This window comes from Pogona vitticeps, chromosome 1 (assembly GCF_051106095.1).
Source record: "Pogona vitticeps strain Pit_001003342236 chromosome 1, PviZW2.1, whole genome shotgun sequence".
Taxonomy (NCBI): Eukaryota; Metazoa; Chordata; class Lepidosauria; order Squamata; family Agamidae; genus Pogona; species Pogona vitticeps.
This window is the reverse complement of record NC_135783.1, coordinates 116,584,045-116,606,265: the sequence shown is the minus strand read 5'-3', so window position 1 is coordinate 116,606,265 and position 22,221 is coordinate 116,584,045. Positions and strand designations below refer to the sequence as shown.

General features: G+C 40.3%; 1 protein-coding gene across 2 annotated transcripts in view; it reads left to right on the top strand.

Annotated features, from left to right (window-relative positions):
• The first annotated feature begins 504 nt into the window (after nt 1-504).
• Nucleotides 505-22,221, top strand: part of SMAP1 (small ArfGAP 1) — a 75,988-nt gene continuing 54,271 nt past the window's right edge. Inside the window, exon 1 of one of the 2 annotated variants that reach the window (XM_073000039.2) lies at nt 505-1,182. In XM_073000039.2, coding sequence (XP_072856140.1) covers nt 1,065-1,182 — 118 coding nt within the window. In that variant the 5' untranslated portion in view covers nt 505-1,064. The remainder of the gene's footprint in view (nt 1,183-22,221) is intronic. The other variant, XM_073000042.2, reaches the window with a different exon arrangement.

Genomic DNA, 22,221 nt, shown 5'->3' with positions numbered 1-22,221 from the left:
GATGCTGCCAAAACCTCCTTCACTTGCAAAGGCCATCTGCCTCCTTCTGTTTCCCCGTCTGGGAGCGGGCATTGGGTGGAGCGGTGCTTCAGAGCAGTCGGGCTAGGCTAGCACGGAAAAAAAGAAAAGGGCAAGACGGGCCCAGTTTCCCTCGTGGCGGCTTCTTGCGGGCGGGCGGGCAGCCAGGCGAGGAGGTGAAGCCCAAGAGGGCCTGGGCGACCCTGACGTTGGCGCCCGTCATTCCCAGTCCTCTTGCGGGCGGGAAAAAGAGGCTCTTCTCTCCGGACGTACCCCCCCCCCGCAGGCCTCGTAAGGAATGACTACCTACTGCCCATTTTAAGCCCCTCGGCGGGCGAAGGTGGCCGCATTCAGGCTCCTGAGGTGAACGTACCTCACCCCCCCCCTGCTAGTATAGGCCTCTTTCATTCAGACGCTCCAGTCCCCCGCCCCGCCCTCGGATGTACGAGGGATCTGTTGCCACCCTCCGGCGGAATTCCCTCTCTTTCTCCCTCAGCCTCGGCGTGGCCGCCACGACACACACCGCAGGGACTACTTTGTACCGAGTAGGGAGACAAAAAGACTTAAGAGACGCGTCATCCCAAGGAAGGACGGAAGACGACGAGGAGAAGGAGGTGGTGGTCCTGCGAACGGATGGCGCCCCCTCGCCAGGATTAGTTCCGGTGGCGGAAGCCGAGCGGGCCTGCCGCGTCCCCTCCTCCGCCTCCTCCTCCTGCCGGCCTTGCCCGACTTCCAGGCGGCCGCTGGTTGGCTGCGCTCGCGAGGGCTCCTCTCGCTGTTGGCGTGACGGAAGCAGAAGAGGTCGGAAGCTCGGCCGCCGCCGCTCCTCTTGGGCTGCCGGCTTCGGCTGAACTTCTTCCCTTTCGGTGCTAAGTGTCGGCGCCCGCCCGACTCTCCTTTTTTTTCCCCTTCCCCCCCCTCGGGGCCCCCATTTGAGCGCCTGCTCGCTTCAGGCCACCTGCCGCGCGGCCGGCCCCCCAATATCTCTCCCCTCCCTCCCCCCTTTCTTCCCCCCCCCTTCCTTCCTTTCTCTGCCCTTCTGAGCCATGGCCACCCGCTCGTGCCGGGAGAAGGCGCAGAAGCAGAACGAGCAGCACCAGGCCATCCTGGCCAAGCTCCTCAGGGAGGAGGATAACAAGTACTGCGCGGACTGTGAGGCCAAAGGTAGGCTTGTCTTTCTGAGGGGGGGTGGGGGCGAAAGGGAGGGAGGGAGGAGGGTGTTTCGGGTGGTCGCGAGGCCAGGCGAGGGAGCGCGCGCGGCAGCCGACGAAGGTGGGGGGGGAGGGAAAGGCGCTGGGGGTGTGGCTTGGGGGTGGGGGCGGGGACAGGTGAGTATGGGTTGGGGTGGGTGGGAAAGGTGCCCAGAGGGTCGTGGTTTCTGTCAGGGTGGTTGGTGGTGAAGAAGGTGGCAATGGAAAGGGGCGATGAGGAGGATTTAATTCAAGGATGCTGCTTGGCCTGCTTCTACTCAACCTGTAGTATGTGTACTCTCCTGCTAGGATATAGTAGCAGCCTAGTTGGGAGAGGATTTTTTATAAGGGTTGCTAAGAATTCACTCTTTTTCAGTTCTCATTTTTTTCCCCTCACACTCAAGTGTGGCTTCTACCAACCCAACCAGCTACGGACTGTCCTTCTGTGACCATTTGATAGGCCAGCAGTGACTTTGACTTTCTTAGTTTCTCCTAGTTCATTATTTGTCTTTACGATAAATGGTAAATATTTATTTATTTAAAATAGGTTTACTCCTTTAAAAGACCCAAGGCTCTTTGCATCGTTTGAAAAGGTAGCTTAAAAAATAACAATACATTGTTCAATTGCCTGTGAATATATAAATGTACAGTAGTTGAAAAAAAGCATGTTTCTTGTTTATCTCATAGTGACGTGTATGTTCTTGGTGGGACTTAAGGTACAAAAGCTGATGGGGACAGCTTCTGTGGCTGTTGGCTGTCTTGCAGTTTCTTTTTTTTATCACGGATGTCTTTGAAACTACTGTTTCCTGAAGCTGATATTTGTGGTAGCTTGTGCACTCTTTCATTCTATGCTGAAAACATAATTGGAAGTTATTTTCAGTTTTTAATTGCCATTGCCAGTACTTAACAGTTTTCAGAAGTACTTAAATAAGTGTGTCTCTGCTTTGGAATATAGGGCTTAATCTGTCCCAGGGATCACCAGATGACAGGCCCACAAAGCCTTCCCTTCCCATACTTCCCGTACTATGATTTGTTCCTGAGTCAGACTCAGGAATGATACAGGCTAAGTTCCAAAGAGCTATATGAAGTGTTCAGGTGTATTTAGTAGGATTTTTGACATTAAAATAAATGATTGGTGGTCATTCCATATAGTAAATTGCTGTTAAAATTATTCTTAGCTTTGAAATAGTTGCTATGTAGACACAGCTCAATGGAAGGGCTCCTATTTGCATATAAAACATTCCAGTCCCTTGAATATCTGAGTAGGTAGGGCTAGAGAAGAGTCCTGGTGAAACATGGAGAGTTGCTGCCGAACTGTTGAGAATACAGTGGTGCCTCGCTAGATGATGATAATCAGTTCCACTGAAATAGCTGTTTAGCGAAATCATTGTCTAGTGAAAAGCATTTCCCCATTGGAATGCATTGAAACCTGTTTAATGCGTTCCAATGGGGAAGAATCGTCGTTGTCTAGCGAAGATCGGCCATAGGAAAGCCGCTTTGTGAACCACCGATCAGCTGTTTAAATCGCTGTCTTGCGAAGCTTAGGTCCCCAAAACACCTGTTTTGCGAACGCGGAGGAAGCTGTCAAAATCGTTGTCTAGCGAAAATCGGTTTGCGAAGCAGGGATCAAACATTGTCCAGCGAAATTCCCCCATAGGAATCACTGTTTTGCAAATCGCTATAGCAATTGCAAAAAGTCAGTGTCTAGCGCAAAAACTGTCATGCGGGTTAACTGTCTAGCGAGGCACCACTGTACTGGGCCTAATGAGCTAATGATCTGAATCAAAATAACATACATTTCCATACTTCCTTGTACAATCAAAGTGCTTCTGTTTAAGATGCATAGGACTCCTCACCCCCCAGAATCCCTTGGTTTTATGGACTTACTTGCCCCATGCTTTGGATTTTTGTTTGTTTGTTATTTGGAGCAGGCTACTTCAGTGTAGTGAACTGCACATATATTGAGGTACAACTCTCCTATTTCCTGGCCAACCAAGCTTAATAGGAGTTGTTCAACACATGTGGGTTGCAGCAGCTGAAGAAGACTGATTTAGAGTAATGTTTAGGAGGGAAACTTTTGTGAATTTCTCGTGAAGACCCTGTGACTTGTTGGGCTGGACATACAAAGATTTCTGTACTGTACTGTAAACAACTGGAGGCCTGAATTCTAAATGTTTTTTTTTCCTGAATGTTTTTTGGTTTTGATGCCTGAAGGTCCTGCTCCTTACACTGAGCTTTACGTTTCAGAAATGTGATATAAGATTGTTTTTCCATCGTGTTGCAGCTGTATTTTCTGCTGAATAAAGGCAGTGAGTCCCCATGTATATGAGAACTGGATTGATTGACTGTAGAATTGCTTGTGCAATATGTAGTAGGTTTCATTCATTTTTTACTTTAGATATTGAGCAGCGTATCAAAAATTTAGCAAGGATATATTAAGTTCTTTCCTCTTGAGTGACATGCAATCTGAAATTTTTTTATTTTGATATATTTTAAAACTGGTTCTTCAAAAATGGATTTCAGGCTCATAAACATTCATTTTGGAAATGTTTGAGTGCATATAAAGTTTGTAATGGGGTGCTGAAAGGAGAGCAGTAATAGCACTAGGTGTGGTTCTTTAAAGAGGGCAGTCCAGAATTAGGTAACCACTTCTCTTTCATACGGATATAATCCACCTTTATTATTTATGAAATGTCCAAAAGGGCCTTCTCTTATGATCTCAGTGTGCAGACATGGTTTTATGAAAGGAGGTACTCCTTTAGATATCTGAACATAAAACTGCTTTGTTACCTGTAAGCACCAGCACTTTAAATTGAATTCAGTACAAAATGTGATTCCTTCTCAATAATTTCATCTAGATAAACCACCCCCAATTTTTGTAGTTGAATTCTGTACCAGTTACAGTAAAGCTTTTGAACTGCTCTCAGGAGTAGCTTCATATAGAATAAACATGGAGGGATCCACATTGTCAGACTGAAGCTGATCCCACAAAATAGGACCAGCCAATGCTCTGGGTAACACCTTAAGATCTGTACTAATGTTAATGTCCAGAGCGGGATGAATTTGAGTGCTCTCAGAGTGCCTTGTAAACTTGTCATAGCAAGGTACTCTTTTGTGCAGATGGACAGAGCTAAAATAAATGTGGCTGTTTGAGCATGTGATCTAAATGACAAATGATAGTGAATCCAGAAATTATCAAAGGGAAGGCAGAGGAGGGCCATTATCACAGTCTTCGTATTGTGGAACATTCGACTGTGGAAGAAAAGGAGAATCATTGCATTGGGATCTTAGTTTAATTAGTTAAAGTTGATGTTGGTTAGGCATGATGAAACATAACTATGTCAGTCTCTTCAGTCAGTAGTGTATTAATAAGACAATTCCTAGTTTCATGGCAGAACTCTACAACTGAATTTTTTTTTCAAGGATTCCCTTTCTCCTAGTTCTGATGATCCCCTGTCATGAATATCCATCATGCTATCCATCGCAGAAGAGAACTGAGGTATTGCCCTTACGGTGAAATTCAGAAGATTGTGTTTTACCTGTTAGAAACATGTGTTAAATTTTTTGAAACATCTGTCTTGTTTCACATGTTGGTTTGCACCTAAAGCTTTTTAGTGAGGTTATCCAGCACTTTGAAGTGTCCTTGGAATGTTGATGACAGTCAGTTCTATATATTTTCATCAAGATGACGTGAGATTAAATCTGTGTTTTGGTTCAATGATGGGCTGGATGAGCGCTAGCAAAATTTAGTCTCGACATCTGTTGTGGAGTGGTTCATTTATCTAATTATTCAGTTTGTCCTGTCAATATTTAATTCTTTCTTTATTTTTTCTTTCATTTATTATTTGTTTTATTATTGTATGTGTTATGGACTGTTTGTAAAATTCTTATGTTTTATCTTATACACCTTATTGGAAGCCGCCTAGAGTGGTCGACCAGACTAGATGGGGTGGGATATAAATCAAATAAATAAATAAATAAAAAAATAGAGTTGTAGTCCCCGTAAAATACCTGGTTATGAAGCTTGAGGGTGTTTTTGATGCAGCCTTACCATTGGATGAAATCTGTGGCAAGTAGTGCCCTCTGCCAGGCAGAATATGTGCCAATTGCAATCTATCATAGAAAAGATCTGACCACTATTATTTGTATTCTCATGACATCTAGATTATGACACTGCAGTGCATTGAAATGGCCAGGTTACATTTGAAGAGGATGGAAATACAAGTGGCTTAAATGTAATTTTTAAGTTGGTGATAAAGACTGGCTGAGTGAAACCAATCTTTTCCAAATACCTGCCAGACTGTTTCTAAGCACAGTCTAAATATGATGGTGCTGATCAGGTTATGTGATCTTTAAAAATATATGAAATACTGCCAGCTCCATCTGAGGATGTAATTGCACTGGATTTGATTTGCATCCTGTATTATATTTGAGATTGCAGTCAGTGCTTACAAAGGAGGTGCAGATTGATTTTGGAGTTCATTGTTCATACTGGATGTGATGGGATTCACATTCCAGCCCACAGCATTCCTCCCCCCCTTTCCTGTAGTCCCACCTATGCTGATCCTTCCTTTTGTCCTGCCTCTCCCGACAGGGAACTGACGGAGGTGTAAATATGGGAAATAATAATGATGACCCAACAATAAGACAATAGGATGATCTAGTGCTAATCTCATATATGTAAGAGGGTTTTTTTTAAATGTGAAAGCCAGAGTATGATTGGGGAAAAGGAAAGAATGCAGGAGCTTGTTTCCCCGTTCCTGAACACCTCACCCCAACTGCCTTCATTACTGATACACTACCTGCAGACCCACCCACCCCACCTTTACTAGATCATGTCACAACTAACCATATGGGGAAAAATCCTGTTTGAATCATTCTGACTTTAAAAAGTAGATGCCTCCCAATGGCAGGAAAAGAACCCACTTTGGGAACAAAAAGGGCTGGGCCAATTTGAATCACCTTTGCATCATGTAGTCAGTAATTTTTTTTAGAATTCATCCAGTCTATAAGCAGAAAAAAAATCCTGCAATATTTGACCATGTAATCACAGCCTGAGTCTGCCCAAATGGTAATGTCTGTAACTTGAAGCCCATACTGTATTGAACTGTCACTGCCTTTACAGAAGGTGTGCTTGGTAAATGGAGAAGGGGCCTTCTCAGTTGTGGCTTCTCAGTAGATGTCTTTTAATTGCATCATTAGATTGATTTTATCCTCTGAATTTGCTCTGGTATTCTGCTATTTTAACTCTGATTATTTTTGTATTATGTTTATTTTAAATTTGTACTGATACTCTATACACATTCTAGAAATCAGAGTTCAACAATTATAATAACAATTCTGAGAAAGAATATACTGTATACAGAGACTTCCAGTATTAAAGAAGCCCACAATTCCTTGAATAAATTAGCTTGTTTCATTATTTCAAAGTCAGGGAAACAGGCTTTGTTGTTATATATAGTGTTTTACCTAGAACTTCCTTGACATTTCCTTGGCTTTGTCCCTCCTCTGCTGTACATAACAAGGCAGAGAAATGAATCATATTAGTGAGCTGATGTTTGCTTCATCTTAATACACATCAGCAAGGTGACTCTCTAACGGATAATGAATTATTTGTGTTGAGTGTTGAAATAGAATAAAAGAAGGAATCGTTTCAGAAGTCAGAATAATTTGAGCCTAGAAACACTAAATGTTGCAATGACTCAGTTCATAGAACAGCTGCGTTCCTTACTTAGTTTTCCAAATTGAGTATGTTCTTTCCATGTAATTTTCCTAATGCTTTGAAGGTTTATAGAAAAAAAATCATTTTGTTTGATCAGGGAACTGTCCTAGCGATTTGTGTGCTCCTGCAAACTTAAAATAGTATTTTCTACACTAGTTGAGGAAATCAATTTCTATGTTCAATTAGTACTGTAGTGTTTTATCTTGGAATTCTGAGTAACAAATGATGAAATGTTGAGTGAATGATCAAGGCAAATTGGCACCGTAATGAAAATGACAGAACTATGCCACTGAAGAGCTACCGTGTTTCCCCGAAAATAAGACAGGGTCTTACATTAATTTCTGCTCCAAAAATGCATTAGGGCTTATTTTCAGGGAATATTTTATTTTTTTCATGTACAACAATCTACAGTATGTTTATTCAGATACAGTCATGTCATCTTCTGGTTGCTGCACAATGGTGGAGGGCAGGGTTTCACTTCACTAGGGCTTATTTTTGGGGCAGGGCTTTTATTATGAGCATCCTGAAAAATCATACTAGGGCTTATTTTCAGGTTAGGCCTTATTTTCAGGGAAACAGGGTATGTGAGATAGTAGCTTCAGGTGTATAAATCCCCTGTAGTACAATCATATACATATCTTTTGATTTAAAAAAAACAGTTAGTTCAGTGGAGCTCATTTCTGAGGTAGCATGCATAGGAGTACACTCTTTAATTTTGTAGTAAATAGTTGCAAAATGAGGGTGAAAGAGGAGAGTGCAAAAAACGGTATGAAACTCAACATAAAAAAAACTAAAATCATGGCCACTGGTCCCATCACCTCCTGGGAAATAGAAGGGGAAGATATGGAGGCAGTGACAGATTTTACTTTCTTGGGCTCCATGATCACTGCAGATGGAGACAGCAGCCACGAAATTAAAAGACGCCTGCTTCTTGGGAGGAAAGCGATGACAAACCTAGACAGCATCTTAAAAAGCAGAGACATCACCTTGCCAACAAAAGTCTGAATAGTCAAAACTATGGTTTTTCCAGTAGTGATGTATGGAAGCAAGAGCTGGCCCATAAAGGCGGCTAACCACAGAATAATTGATGCTTTTGAATTGTGCTGGAGGAGACTCTTGAGAATCCCCTGGACTGCAAGGAGAACAAACCTATTCATTTTGAAGGAAATCAACCCCGAGTGCTTACTGGAAGGACAGATCCTGAAGCTGAGGCTCCAGTACTTTGGCCATCGCATGAGAAGAGAAGACTCCTTGGAAAAGACCTTGATGTTGGAAAAGTGTGAAGGCAAGAGGAGAAGGGGATGACAGAGGATGAGATGGTTGGACAGTGTCATTGAAGCAACCAACATGAATTTGACACAACTCCGTGAGGCAGTGGAAGATAGGAGGGACTGGCGTGCTCTGGTCCATGGGGTCACGAAGAGTCAGACATCACTAAATGACGACGAGTTGCAAAATTAGAAACTGGCAAAACATTTCAAGATGATTAGATAATATACGTATAAGAATGTTTCTTCAATGCTGTAGGTTATTTTGTATTAAAATATCTTCATAAAATGGATTTTGACTAATTACTTGTCTTAGAAAAAAATTCAGTAATTCTGAAGGACAAAATAGGATCCCCACTTCTTTAATTCTGAACTTACAGTTTTCCTGTTAGATACTCTGCATGTTTTGTTTTATATATATACAGAGTGGATGTGATCGGGTTCTTCATGAGCTGGTGATGGTTCCCTCATTTTGGCAGGAATAAGAGATGGCGGCGGTTTTGAAAATCCAACGGGCTCAACTTTATTCACATCAACTTCTGATTCAACTAAAACGGGTCAAAACAGCTCAATTCGGGTATCGTCTTGTAACTTAAAATCTTAGTGTCTGGCGTAAACAGGTCACTTCTTACATAGGGGCTGGACCAAAGAGCTTGTGATCGGTTATCACCCTCAAGGGGGTACTCCTTACCGTGCATACTGTCCCACAACAGGGATGTCTCGCCCAGTCCCCTTCAAGAGGTGGATTGTTGTAAGAGGGACTGGGATGAATCACTTTCCTCCCTCCACCTTGGTTGTGGGGGTAGACCACCACCGTCCATTCTAGTGGTCTAACCCCCTTCCCTCTGTGACTAGGTAAGCCTGGATCCGGGAGCAATCCTCCACTGGTTTTCAGGTTAGGGAAATCCTTTAACAGATCACAGATGTTGTCAGGTATCTCCTCATTCTTTTCTGTTTGAACCACACAATCTCTAGTAACTTTCTGTGTCTGGTCTGTTCCCACTCTAAACTCCCGTGCATCACCCCACTCTTTTATAACCTCCTCCCTCGCTATCTTGCTCCTCCCCTTTGTCCTCCTCCTTGTCTTCCACCAGACATACTTCTATCACCTTCTCTTTTACTCCTTCCTCTTCTATCTCTATAAGCACTCCCTCTGCACATCCATTCGTTTCCTCCTGTACACTTTTGGTTGAAGACGGCTCACTAGCCTCCTGTCCTTCACAGTGGATATTAATAAAGATATCTAATAAAAGATATGAAGGCTGGGATGTGGATAGAAATTCCCCTCCCTAAACACGTTATATATAAAAAACTATATATAACTATATATATAACAAAACATGTTTAGGGAGGGGAATTTCTATCCACATCTCAGCCTTCATATATTTTATTAGATATCTTTATTAATATCCACTCTGTACCCAATTAAAGCGTTTACAAATCAGGGGCAACCACCTTGTATTGTTTAGGAGGTGTTCTGACCCACTTCTTCCCTAGGTCTGTAACATTTTGTGTGTGTTTTAAAATCAAGATCATGTTTCCAGATAATTGATTTTTTTAAAATGAAATCCATGGATGCAAGAACACACAAATGGCTATGACTTGGTGGGAGGAGACTATGCAGCATCCTGGCGGTATGAACTGTCCACTCAAAGCCTGTACAACAGTCATCTTTCTGCAGTTTTTTACACACATATTCAATCCTCATGATGTAATAATATTTTAGAAAATTTTATTAAACTAAGCTGAATGAGAGAATGGAGAAAAAGAAGACTACTACAGAATGCAGAAAGGCTTTCTAAACAGCAACAAAAGTCTTTCTCTTTGCCCTGCAACTGCTCAAGACTGTTGGCAGGGCAGCTGCAAAGGGTAACATATGCATATTGGCCTCAGTCTGAGCCCCTCCTATTGCCTTAGTGGGAAGTGTGCAGGGAAGATATTGGGCTTTATGGATGAGGGCTGTTTTGTTTTCCCTCATTTCCACCTTTGGTACCAGCTGTTCAGTCTATCACTGCTGCTGTATTATTCTCAGTTCTCCTTTCTTTAATTCAAATTAATGACCATTTTTTAAATCCTACAAATTTGAAGTTGGATGTGAAGTAACTGTTGTGGTATTGTTCTCCCTTGGGGTGATCAATGTCTTCTTTCTCCACCCAATAGAGTGGAGAAACCTGGCACAAATACTCAGGTTTCAATGTTTTTGCATGGTTGTCCTAAGACAGTTCATAAGACTATACGAGCCTTATCTTTATTTAAAAATAGTTGCCTTAAAAACAAAAAGAGAAGAGAGTATGATGATTTCACTGCCTACCTGGTGGTCTCAAGAATTGATAATATCTACTCTATAGCCTGTTTGTGCAGTAAATAAAGATTGTGCAACTTTTGAATGAACTCTGATGCAATTTGGTAAAACCTTTAGGCTTTACATTTCTCTACAGTTAGCAATATTGAAAGTGTAATTTTTAGTAAATATACATATAATTTTACATTTAAAAAGTATCATTAATATCAAACAGTAATGTCAACGGAGAAGTTTGCACTGTTTCATAAAACTTTTTAATGAGCAAGCGAGAAAACTGAAACATCACTGTTGTCTTCAGTATTGGAAGTGTAAACTATAAATTAGCAGTAGTAAAGAGTAAGCTTACTATCGAAATGGATGCATATAGAAATAGTAATAAAACAGCATGTATTTCTATATTTGAGTTAAACAGTTACTCAAGAAGTATGTCAGCACTAATATAACTGATCAGAAGTCAGATTCATTGATGAATGAGGCATCTGAAAGAAGCTTTGAAGAATGAAGTAGCATCTGTATCCTCGATTTTCAGCCCAGGAAAGATCTGTTAGAGAGACAAAACACTTCAAAACACCTTTGAAACTGTACTTGGGGAATTTACTTTAGAAAGAACTTGTTTCAAGTGTGGTCTTTTACTAGAATTTCACAGGTCTTGATCTTTACAAGTCTGCAATAAATGGTGAAAGTATACGGGTCACTTGCAGTGAATGATGGCGGATGTGCCATTTGATAGATAAAAAAGGAACAAAACCAGGAGTAAAATGTTGCATGTTATGTGCCATAAAGGTGCAACTAGCTTAGAGTGACCCTAATAGGGCTTTCAAGGTAACTGAAATGTTTCAGGAGTGGTTTTACTATTTCCACCCACTCAGTGAGCTTCTATGACTGAGTGGAGATTTGAATCCAGACCTCCTAAATCGTAGCCCATTACTCTATCCACTACACTACAGTGGGTAAAATGTTGCATAGCTACTACTAAAGAATATGTGAGAGTTTATATGAGGTAAAGATCAGTGATCACATGGTAGAAGTAAAATTTATGTTGTAAGCTCTTTAAAGGCTAACAATTTTATTTTAATGTTAGCTTTCATGGATCAGAGAAGCAAGAAGTCAAGCACATGTCCTCTGTGTTTGTCTAGGGTGGTGAGGCATTATGTTGAATAAGGATACAGAAGGTTATGTTTTGTTAATTCAGGAATGGGAATATTGAGCTGTTAGTTACTTCAGATTGCAGGTTCTAACCAGAGTGATAAGCTATATGCGGCTGCAGTTGTTTTGACTTATACACTGCCCGATAGTGGTAAAGCACTTTCTGGGCGGTTAACACTCCGTGCTCCCATCAACCTAGGTACTCAATTTACCGACCTCGGAAGGATAGAAGGCTGAGTCAACCTTGAGTCGCTACCTGGGATTGAACTCCAGGTTGTGAGCACAGTTTTAGCTGCAGTACAGCATTTTAACCACTGCGCCACGAGGCTCATTTGTCTTGCGAAGCATGGCCATAGGAACATTTGTCTTGTGAGTCATCAACCCCATTGCCAAAACCATTCGTCTTGTGAGTTTTTCATCCTGCGAGGCATTCGTGTTGCGAAGCACCACTGTATATATTTGCTATTGGCCAATTGGAAAGCTTTTTTACTCTATTGAGGTCAAATCCTGATGATTGAAATAATAAAATCTCTGTAGAATTTTGTTATACGCAAAAATAAAATGTGGATTTTAATAATTTTCCTATTAATAGAGTGAGTGTTCTGTGTGCGGACATGTCTAGAAATGAGGATGTGGCTGGACGTTTGAGAGGGTGGGTGAAGTATATGGTAAAATTCTTTGTTTTGTTTTGCAGAGAGGTCTTCCTCTCCATGTCCCCAATCTAGTGGGGTCAAGGGCTGTGTGTATGGTGCCCTCGTGTTGCAGTGAACATTTGCAGTAGATAGTGGCATGCAAGAATGAGTTCTCTTACTGAGACTGGGAATCAGAGTGTAACTGGCATTCTGTTCACAATTTGAAGGACTGGAGTGCATTAAATGTGCTTCCAAATTTATTTAAATTGTTTGGCTTTCCACCTTTTGCTTGTACAGTTGTGCCTCGCTTAGCGATTGCCTCGTTTAACTATGTATTCGCTTAGCGATGAGGTTTTAGGAGCGATCTTGCGCTCCGTTTAGCAATGTTTCCAATGGGGCAATTTCGCATAGCGATGTTCGGGACCATGCCTCGCATAGCGATGACAGTTTGTTTCACTTAGTGATGTCCGTTTTCACTATTTTTAAAGTGTCTTAAAATGTTCAAAAACTGTTTAAAATGCTTGGAATCGTTAGTGCACCTTGTAAAACCTTTGCAAACTTAATTTGGCTTTGCAAACTTAATTTGGCTACAGTTCAATGCATTTCAATGGGGGGAGAAAAAATTCACCAAAAATTAACGAAGACTCAGAACAAAGCCAAATTAAGTTTCCAAAAGTTTTACAGGGCGCACTGACGATTCCAAGCATTTTAAACAGTTTTTGAACATTTTAAGACACTTTAAAAATAGCGAAAATGGACCTGTCAAAACCATTCCAATGGGGGAACCGCGTTTCGCTTAGCGATGTTTCCTATGGCGAGTTTCGCTTAAGGACGTTAATCCGTTCCCATTGGAACGGATTATCCGGTTTTCAATGCATTTCTATGGGAAATGGTGTTTCGCTTAGTGATGTTTTCCCATAGCGATGTGTTTTTTGGAACCAATTAACATCGCTAAGCGAGGCACCACTGTATTGACACCCTGAACAGATTTGAGTACCAAGGAATATTATGTTATTCTAGTCACTTTGATAAGGTCAGATGGAGAAAACCTGGTTGTTTTTGTGGCTTAGGTTCTTCCAAGGCATTCCTTACCAGAAGGTGGTCTGAGAGTTTCACCCCATTGAGTTTGGTTTACGGGGTTGTCATATGAATTGATCTCGTTCCATATCTTATTCATCAATTACACTGACAGACGACTTCTGGAAAATTGTTCTGAAGTATGATCATACTTCATTTAAGTTTCCCTAAGTTTTTAAGTGTGACAGTGTTCTTTTTATGGGATGTATATCCAGTCCGAGCAACTACTTATTCTCCAGAAAAGCAATGTATGTCTGCTAATTCTTCATGTGGTCAGCACTCAGATGAATCCAGAGAAACAATTTTCTTTTTTTTTCTAGTTAATTAAGTACTGTAATTCCATTTCTACACTGCCCCATTAATGTTGCCACTATCTGAGCACTTTACAATATGTAATAAAAGCATAGCAACGATATATAGTAAATACAAGAAACAGCAGTTAAATATAGTTAAAACCACTTTTAAATAAAAATATACTAATTAAAACACATTTGAACATTTCAGGACAAATGTACATTAGCAGAAGGCAGTTTTGTATAATTCAGCCTTAATTAGTTTCCTAAATGTAGGAAGGGATGGCACCTGGCAAACCTCTATAAGAAGCTTGTCCCAGAGGAAAGAGGTCAAGACGTAGAAATTTTGGTCTCCTTAGGTGTTACAGTTCTTAACATCACGGACTGCAAAGAGTGTGTGGGATGGGTAGTTATTTTTGGGAGGTACGTTCTGCTAAATATTCACCAGTCTCAACTTTTTTAAAACATTCAAATGTAAAACAGTGGTAGCTTTTACACTGTATCTTAAGTAAAATAAATGGCACTCATTTTATGCCCTCCTCTGGCAGAAAGATTTATTACATGGGGGAGATAATATGGGAAACAACACACACAGTTGTTGTAGTGCAGAATTGGAGGAATCACTTAAAATTTAAAACAGAAGTACTTGGTTTAGCTCCATAAGCTACCAGATGTGCTTTGTAATTGATAAATACTAATTACATGCCATCAATCTCCTTCCAGGATTTTCTAGGGGTGGGGGCTGGCACCATGCACAAGATTTTAAAAGCCATGGTGTGAGACCCACTTTCTCTAGGTTCTTGCACACACTTTTGTTCCTATCTCTGTTTCCAGAGACTGTGGTTGTACTGTCTGTTGCACCAGCACAATAGAGTCCTATAGCACCTTAAAAATTAAATAGTTTTATTTGGCACAAGTTTTCTAGGCTTTAGTGCAAGATTTCTTGTGTCTGGAGGTGCAAAGAAGAATTTTGTACACACACACACAAACATATTTATACACCAAATTTGGCATAGGTGTAGCAGACTGACTGCTCTTTGCTCTGTGCCTAACCTGCTGGGCAAAGGGTTTTCAAGGTATCATTTTTTTAAAAAGTAAAACTGTTCCTCCCTCATTCTGAAACAGGCAACCCTAAAAGTCCCCAGATTTAAAATATATAAATTGAAAATACCAGTCTTGCTTATTTTCAGAGAGAATGGTTGAGCCTACATACTTTTTAAAAAAAATTGAAAAGAATCCAGGCAGCAGAGGCTAACATACCAATCCTCAAAACAGACCTTTCAAATGGGACAAACAGTGGCTTTGTTATAAACTGTGAGTGTGTGGTATAAGCTTACCAGGCAGATATTACAATGTATTGTATGAGTGCAGGAGAATTACTGGTCAGCAAAAGTTCACAGCTATAATAGAAAGAGTTTTAAAAAGGGCTTGCTTTAAAGAAGGTAATGGGGTGACAGTCCGTCAGAGCAGGGGACATTTTTCCATATACCTCCACGGAATTAGCATATGATTTTATAAAGCACATTCAAAACATTTCTGTATTAGAAAAGCACAGAGCAGTGTGTTTGTCCCAGCCCTGAGTGCTTTCAGTAAATAGTATCTCAGGTTTTCTGGGACCAGACTCCTGAAACAAATTTTCGAAGGGGAAATCAGCTTCATCTTTGGGGGTAATTTGAACTTTTAATCCTGTCACTCAGGACCCAATTGAATTTTGTTTCTTTTTTTATATATATATCAAAATATAACAAAAACATAAATGATAAATAGAATCACAACCGAAATACACAGTGTAACCTATCACCATTGGAAATATAAATTTATGAGAATGTGTGTGTGTTTGTGTCTGTTTCCAAAAATGATTCTTGTGTTGGGATATAATATTTATGTTTTGTAATGGGCTCGATTGAATTTTAACTCTTTCCTAGACAAAGAGGGTTTGTGCTTGCAAAGCATTTTTGTTGTTGTAAAAATATTTTAAGGGGTATTTTTAAAAGAATAGAGAACAAATATTCAGAAGCACACTAATTTAAGCTGTGAAATTACTGCTTTTTTGTGGCTAGGAATATCTTGCTTGATGTTAACAGAGCTTTGGTGTCCATACCCAGTCATAGTCTCAACCATTTCACCTGTCTTATCACTATACAGTTGTTTGGTAATTGAGAAAAAAAACCTCCAAAGGTGTTATATGCTATCAAGTTGTGCACTGACTATGTCAGTTAATAACTTCAAAACTGTCTTATCATTAATAGCTCTGCTCAGATTTTGGAAACCAAGAGCATCTCATGTTAAGTTTTGATGGCACCTCTAGTGTTCATTTCCATTCACACTTGTTGAAAAACAGCCATGAGAATTGCTTTGTGTTTGCATGAGAAATTGTTAACTGTTGAAAAAAGGAGTCAGCTTGTGTGATTTTTCTCTTGCATACTGTCACTTTATGAATGTTAGCAAGCACATCTTATAGACCGAGCACATCTTATAGACCGTTTTGACTGTTGCCATTGGTGTTGTCGACACTCAGGCTGCCCTTTGGTATGTAAAGCTTGGCATCCTTTATTCTGCTAGCAATATGGTCACAATATTGTGGAAAAACAACAGGCCATTTCCTGGCATTTTGAAATTTGGATGCAGAAGCACAATATGTCACATTCATAAACCAGAGATTTTTTAAAAGAATTGAATAACTTCAGATGACAGCACGTTATGGTCTTTAGTCGCATTTTATAGGTTCTGTACTTTGCATACTCTAGAAGAGGAGCTTCTCTGCATTCATCTAACACAAGAGGCATACAGGTAACGAATCTCCATCACAACAAATGTAGTTGGCTAAGATTCTGTATTAGGGTCCTTTTGTTGTTTGTTCTTGTGGCTCTCTTATAGAGCCTTTCCCAGAACAGCAACAGAAAATGTTGGATAGTTAATACCAGGTACTAAAAGATTTCCTCAAAAAATCAAGTTCCACATTACTTTTGTTCAAATCATTGTGACTGAGCTTTCCAGTAGCAGCACACTTTATTTATTTATTATTTGAATTTATGTCCCGCATCATCTGGCAACCAGGCCACTCTGGGCAGCTAACAACAATATAAAGATGTTAATATTAAAAACACAATAAAAATAAAGTAATACATCATTAGGGAAATTAAAACAGATGGCAATAAAAGTGATTAAAAGAGTGATGGAGGGCATGGCAAAAAGAATGGTAAAAAGGGAAGGCGAGATCCTAGTGCTCTGGGAAAGCCTGGTGGAAGAGCTATATGTCTTATAAGCAAACTGGGCATGCATGCGCATATGCATGGCTCCGCTTCCACACCACTGTCTTTCTCTGTGCAGCTATCGCGTTATGTTCCAGTTGCAATGAAACCCAACACATTGGGGGGCAGAGTTATATGCACATGCAGGGGAGAAGTCGCGCACGTCAGAGGGTATGAAAATTAGAAGATATGTTGCTTATAAGCATTTGGAAGTGAATTGAAAGTCTTGTGAACATTTTATGAAATATTGGCTAAATTCCAGTAGTAAGCCACAACTACAGTGGTATCTCAACTTATGAAAGTAATCTATATTGGAACAATGTCTCTAACTCGAAACATACGTAAGTCGAAGCACCATTTCTCATAGGAATGCATTGAAAACCGATTAATCCATTCTGGCCGAAGAAAAAATACCCCAAAAATAAAGCAAGAAAACACTGCAAGCCCCATAGGAATGCGCTGGGGCTGCAAAAAACAAAACAAAACCCAGGAGAGAAAGGGAGCCTCAAAGGCTGGCCGAACCTGTCCGGGAAGCGCTCGCCTGCCTGCCCGCCTTGCTCCTCCGGAGCCCAGCAAGCCGAGTCGGAAGGTGCTCCCTTGTTGAGGCTTTAAGAAAAAACCTCAAAAAACAGACACTAGAGCCACCTCCATTGCTGAGGCATAAGAAGGAAAAACACCCTCAAAAAATACAGACACACACACTCGCTCCGAAGCAGAGCCACCAAACCCAACCAGAACAGTTTTTTTAAAGGAGAAAACAGCAGCTTACCTCCCTGCAGACACACACACGAAGCAGGAGGCTCTCTCAAGCCTCCAACTGCGACACACCCTATAACTGCTGAAAGAGCTACAGCACAAACAAGCAGCCTCATCACCATCTACAGTTAGAAAGTTGAATTGCCCGCCTTTTTCCCCTGCCTGTTTCTGTTCGTAAGTGGAAGCTCCATTCGCAAGTCGAAGCAAAAATTTGTGACCGGAGCTGTTCATAAGTTGAAATGTTCATAAGTAGGGACGTTCGTAAATCGAGGTGCCACTGTAGAATAGGACCATTAAATCAGTTGAATTTACAGAGAAATTGACTTACCAAATCCTCATTAATTCAGCAGGTCTACGCAAATTCCAACTCACTGCTGGATTGCAGCTGCTGAATTTAGTGGAGTTTCCTTGTGTTTTTAGTGAAAAAAGGACAAATATTTTCTTTTAACAATAGTTTCAACAAATAATTAATTTTGAACATCTTATACTGTAGTAGTACAAATAGCTATGTATATTTTAGTAATTTGGATGCTTGTCCCATTGTGTAATTAGCAATGAGCAGAGTGAGATGTCTAGAATTTTGTGGGGTTTTGTGATCACCATGCTTTCAAGCTTCTTCCAAGTGGTATTCCATAACAATAGCAATTTTAGAGAAGGGATTGGAGGTTACTGCTTCTGAAAGGAATTCTCTGTTCTTGAGATGTGTTCTTTCATGGTGCTACGTAGTGCTGTTGAAGAGTCAAACTGGGGGTAGTATGTCTGTAAATGCATTTGACTTGCTACTAAAAGATTCACTTGTTTGCCTGGTAGGTAACCATGGGTTCATAGCACTTTTCAAAATTGTGGTTACAGAAGTCTGTGGGATTGTGGCATCCTTATAATTGCACAGAGAAATAGAATAGACCTTGAAAAGATGCAAGGTAACAAGGTTATTCCACAGGAACTTGGTCAGTAGATGCATGTAAAAGAGGCATGATAGTTCATACATGAAGGCTACATTAAGTTCTGTTTTGCCACCAAGAATGTAAAATTACTAAGAGTACTGCTGTTTTACAAAAATGTTCTAGTATTCAGCAGCCTTTAAAGGGCAGATTTGCTTGTTCTGTATATGTACAAATTCACTATGCCACTAGATGGAGCTATTAATCCAAGTGAATAAAACTTATCAGTAAACATCTAATTTGGTTTAGTGAATCTGAGTGTTGTTAGGCTGGCTGTAATGAAGAGTAGATGAGTTACTGGAACCTCTAATATAGATTAATGCCAAGAATGCTATTTACCTGCTGTGCCTAATGATCAGATGTCATAAAGAGTGTGTAAATAAAAGTGTTTCTCAATATATGTTTATGCTGTGGATAAAAAACTTGTTAGAATGTAATAAAAATAATCCAAGCTACACAAATGAGATGTTTTTATATGGTTCCTATTTTTGTTATTTGTACTGAATAAAGTAAGTTAATATTGGAAGAATCTGAAAATGTTTTATTTCTTTATATTGATATCAAGAACGTTGATAGGAGGGTTGGGTTTTTTGGCAGTAATATAACAGGTGTCAACACTGGTCTTGGCTAGAATTTTTAAAATACATACTTATTATGAGCAATCAGCTTGTTGATTCTGCTTGATCACTCCTTTGGGCTTCTACTGCAGACAAGAAGAGCTTAACAAGTGAAGGGCTCTCTTCCTCACACTCAGCCAAAAAGGAAGAAAGTTTGTTTTATTTGACATGAAAGCTAGGCTGTACCTTGAACTGTATGCCTGTCATTTTGAAAAATATTCTTTGAGTTAAAACATATAATTCACCTTTAATTTGTTTGCTTATGTTTGAAATTTCTGCTGTACAAATTCTTTAACAGTTTAGTCCACAAAACATCAAATGGAAATAAGCTGTATTAACTGCTGATTGTATTCTCAGCACTCTTTCAGATTTCCTATTCTTTGGTTATAATTCAGTGGCACAGTCTCCTGTGAAACAGTCCTCAAACAAACACTGTTAGACACTCTTTGAGCAAGAAAGAAGAAATTTGTGTTAGTTGTCAGATATGTTATGCATTAGCAGAATACAAACATATAATATGTGCATTGTAGTAAACATAGCAATTTTCTATTTAATATATTTTTATCTTCTGGTAATTAGCATAGGAAACCATGATACAGTAACAATTTATTGTTATTCAGTTGTCTGACAGATATAATTTTGGGGTGAGTGAATTTTTTAAAAAGCTCAGTTCTAGCATTTTGTTTAGAAAATCTGTCATTGAACTCTATTCAAAGCACTATGAAGGAAAGGCAAATAGCTGCTAATGATTTTCTGCAAATCCATGGTTCATGCAGTAAGGTTCTGTAACAGCTTTCATGCAATTGGTGGTACAAGAATTTGCAATGGAAGAACAGCCTCGGCTATGTTTTCAAACCTAATATAAAACTCTAGTGCAGTGTGTACAATATTCCTTCCATGGCAGAAGTTTCTTTGTGTGCGCAGAAGGGCACTTTTGGCTCAACTGCTCATCCTTTAGTTTTTAATGTGGGCCAAAGACTGTTGTGTAAAAACAGGAGCTGTCTTGGTCCTACAAGAGATCTCATACCCTTTATTTATACTTCACCCATTCACTTGGCCCCTCTATCCCATCAAATCAATTGAGCAAGGATTTTCCAAACTAAGGAGGAGACTTCAAGGAAACAGTAAGCTTATTTAATACTAGATTGAAGCAAATGTAACATGCCCTACTCCAGGCACTGGGTGTTAGAGATGCCTCTCCCTCTTTTGCATCAGATTACCCCTTGCTGGGTCAGGGGATTTATTGATGCTACTTAATGATATTGGTCCTGCCTTTGAAAGAGACATATATCAGAACCCAAGACTGTTGCCTTTAGAGGAAATAAGCCTAGATTCTCCAATTGTGTCTTTTAGAAGCATTCACAAGTATCCTGATATGATTTTTGTATCAAAATAAGATTCAGCCTTGTGTTTAGTTTTTTCTCATTTGATGTGCTCCTCGTAACAGTATAGATGATAATTACATCTTGGGGTGGGGAGATGAACAGATACTTTTATGCTGAAGTTGAGAAGAGAGTCATGACTAAGGCAAGGATTTTTATGACCTAAACTGTCAGAAATATGCAAACACATCGTTATGCGGATTCTTCGTTAAACGGGGCGCTCGTTATACGAGGCACCACTGTACCATAGTTCAACTGGAATGCTTTCACCTCCACTGGCTTTGTTGTTAGCCGCACTTTCTAAGTTCCACTGGACTTCACTCTCCAGGATGTCTGGCTCAGGGTCAGCAGCCACACTATCTGGGTTGTCCGGGACATCCGGATCTTTCTGGTATAATTCCTCTGTGTATTCTTGCCACCTCTTCTTGATGTCTTCTGCTTCTGTGAGGTCCCTCCCATTTTTGTCCTTTATCATGTCCATCTTTGCACAAAATGTTCCTTTAACATCTCCAGTTTTCTTGAACAGATCTCTGGTTTTTCCCTATTATTTTCCTCTATTTCTTGGCATTGTTCATTTAAGAAGGCCCTCTTGTCTCTCCTTGCTATTCTCTGGAAATCTGCACTGCATTTTCTGTAACTTTCCCTATCTCCTTTGCCTTTTGTTTCCCTTCTGGTCTCTGCTATTTGTAAGGCTTCATTGGACAGCCACTTTGCTTTCTTGCATTTCCTTTTCTTTGGGATGGTTTTTGTTGCTGCCTCCTGTACAGTGTTATGAGCCTCCTTCCATAGTTCTTCAGGCACTCTGTCCACCAAATCTAGTTCCTTAAATCTGTTCTTCAGGCACTCTGTCCACCAAATCTAGTTCCTTAAATCTGTTCTTCACTTACACTGTGCATTCATAAGGAATTTGGTTTAGATTATAAAACTGAGCCTCGTGGCGCAGTGGTTAAAACGCTGTACTGCAGCTAAAAAACTGTGCTCACGACCTGGGGTTCAAATCCCAGGTAGCCGGCTCAAGGTTGACTCAGCCTTCCATCCTTCTGAGGTCGGTAAAATGAGTACCCAGCTTGCTGGGGGGGGCAATGTGTAGCCTGTATAATTAAAAATTGTAAACCGCCCGGAGAGTGCTTGTAGCGCTATGGGGCGGTATATAAGTCCAATAAATAAATAAATAAATATACCTGACTAGCTCAGTGGTTTTTCCTACTTTCTTCAGTTTAAGCTTGAATTTTGCTATAAGAAGCTAATGATCATAGGCACAATCAGCTCCAGGTCTCGTTTTTGCTGACTGGATAAAGCTTCTCCATCTTCGGCTGCAGAGAATATGATTAATTTAATTTCGGTACTGCCCATCTGGCGATGTCCATGTGTAGAGTCGCTTCTTGTGTTGTTGGAAAAGAGTGTGATGACCACCTTGTTCTCTTGACAAAACTCTATTAGCCTTTGGCCTGTTTCATTTTGAACTCCAAGGCTAAACTCACCTGTTGTTCCTTTTATCTCTTGACTCCCTACTTTAGCATTCCAACCCCTATAATGAGAAGAACATCTTTCTTTGGTGTTAGTTCTAAAGGTGTTGTAAGTCTTCACAGAATTGGTCAACTTCAGCCTCTTTAGCATCTGTGGTTG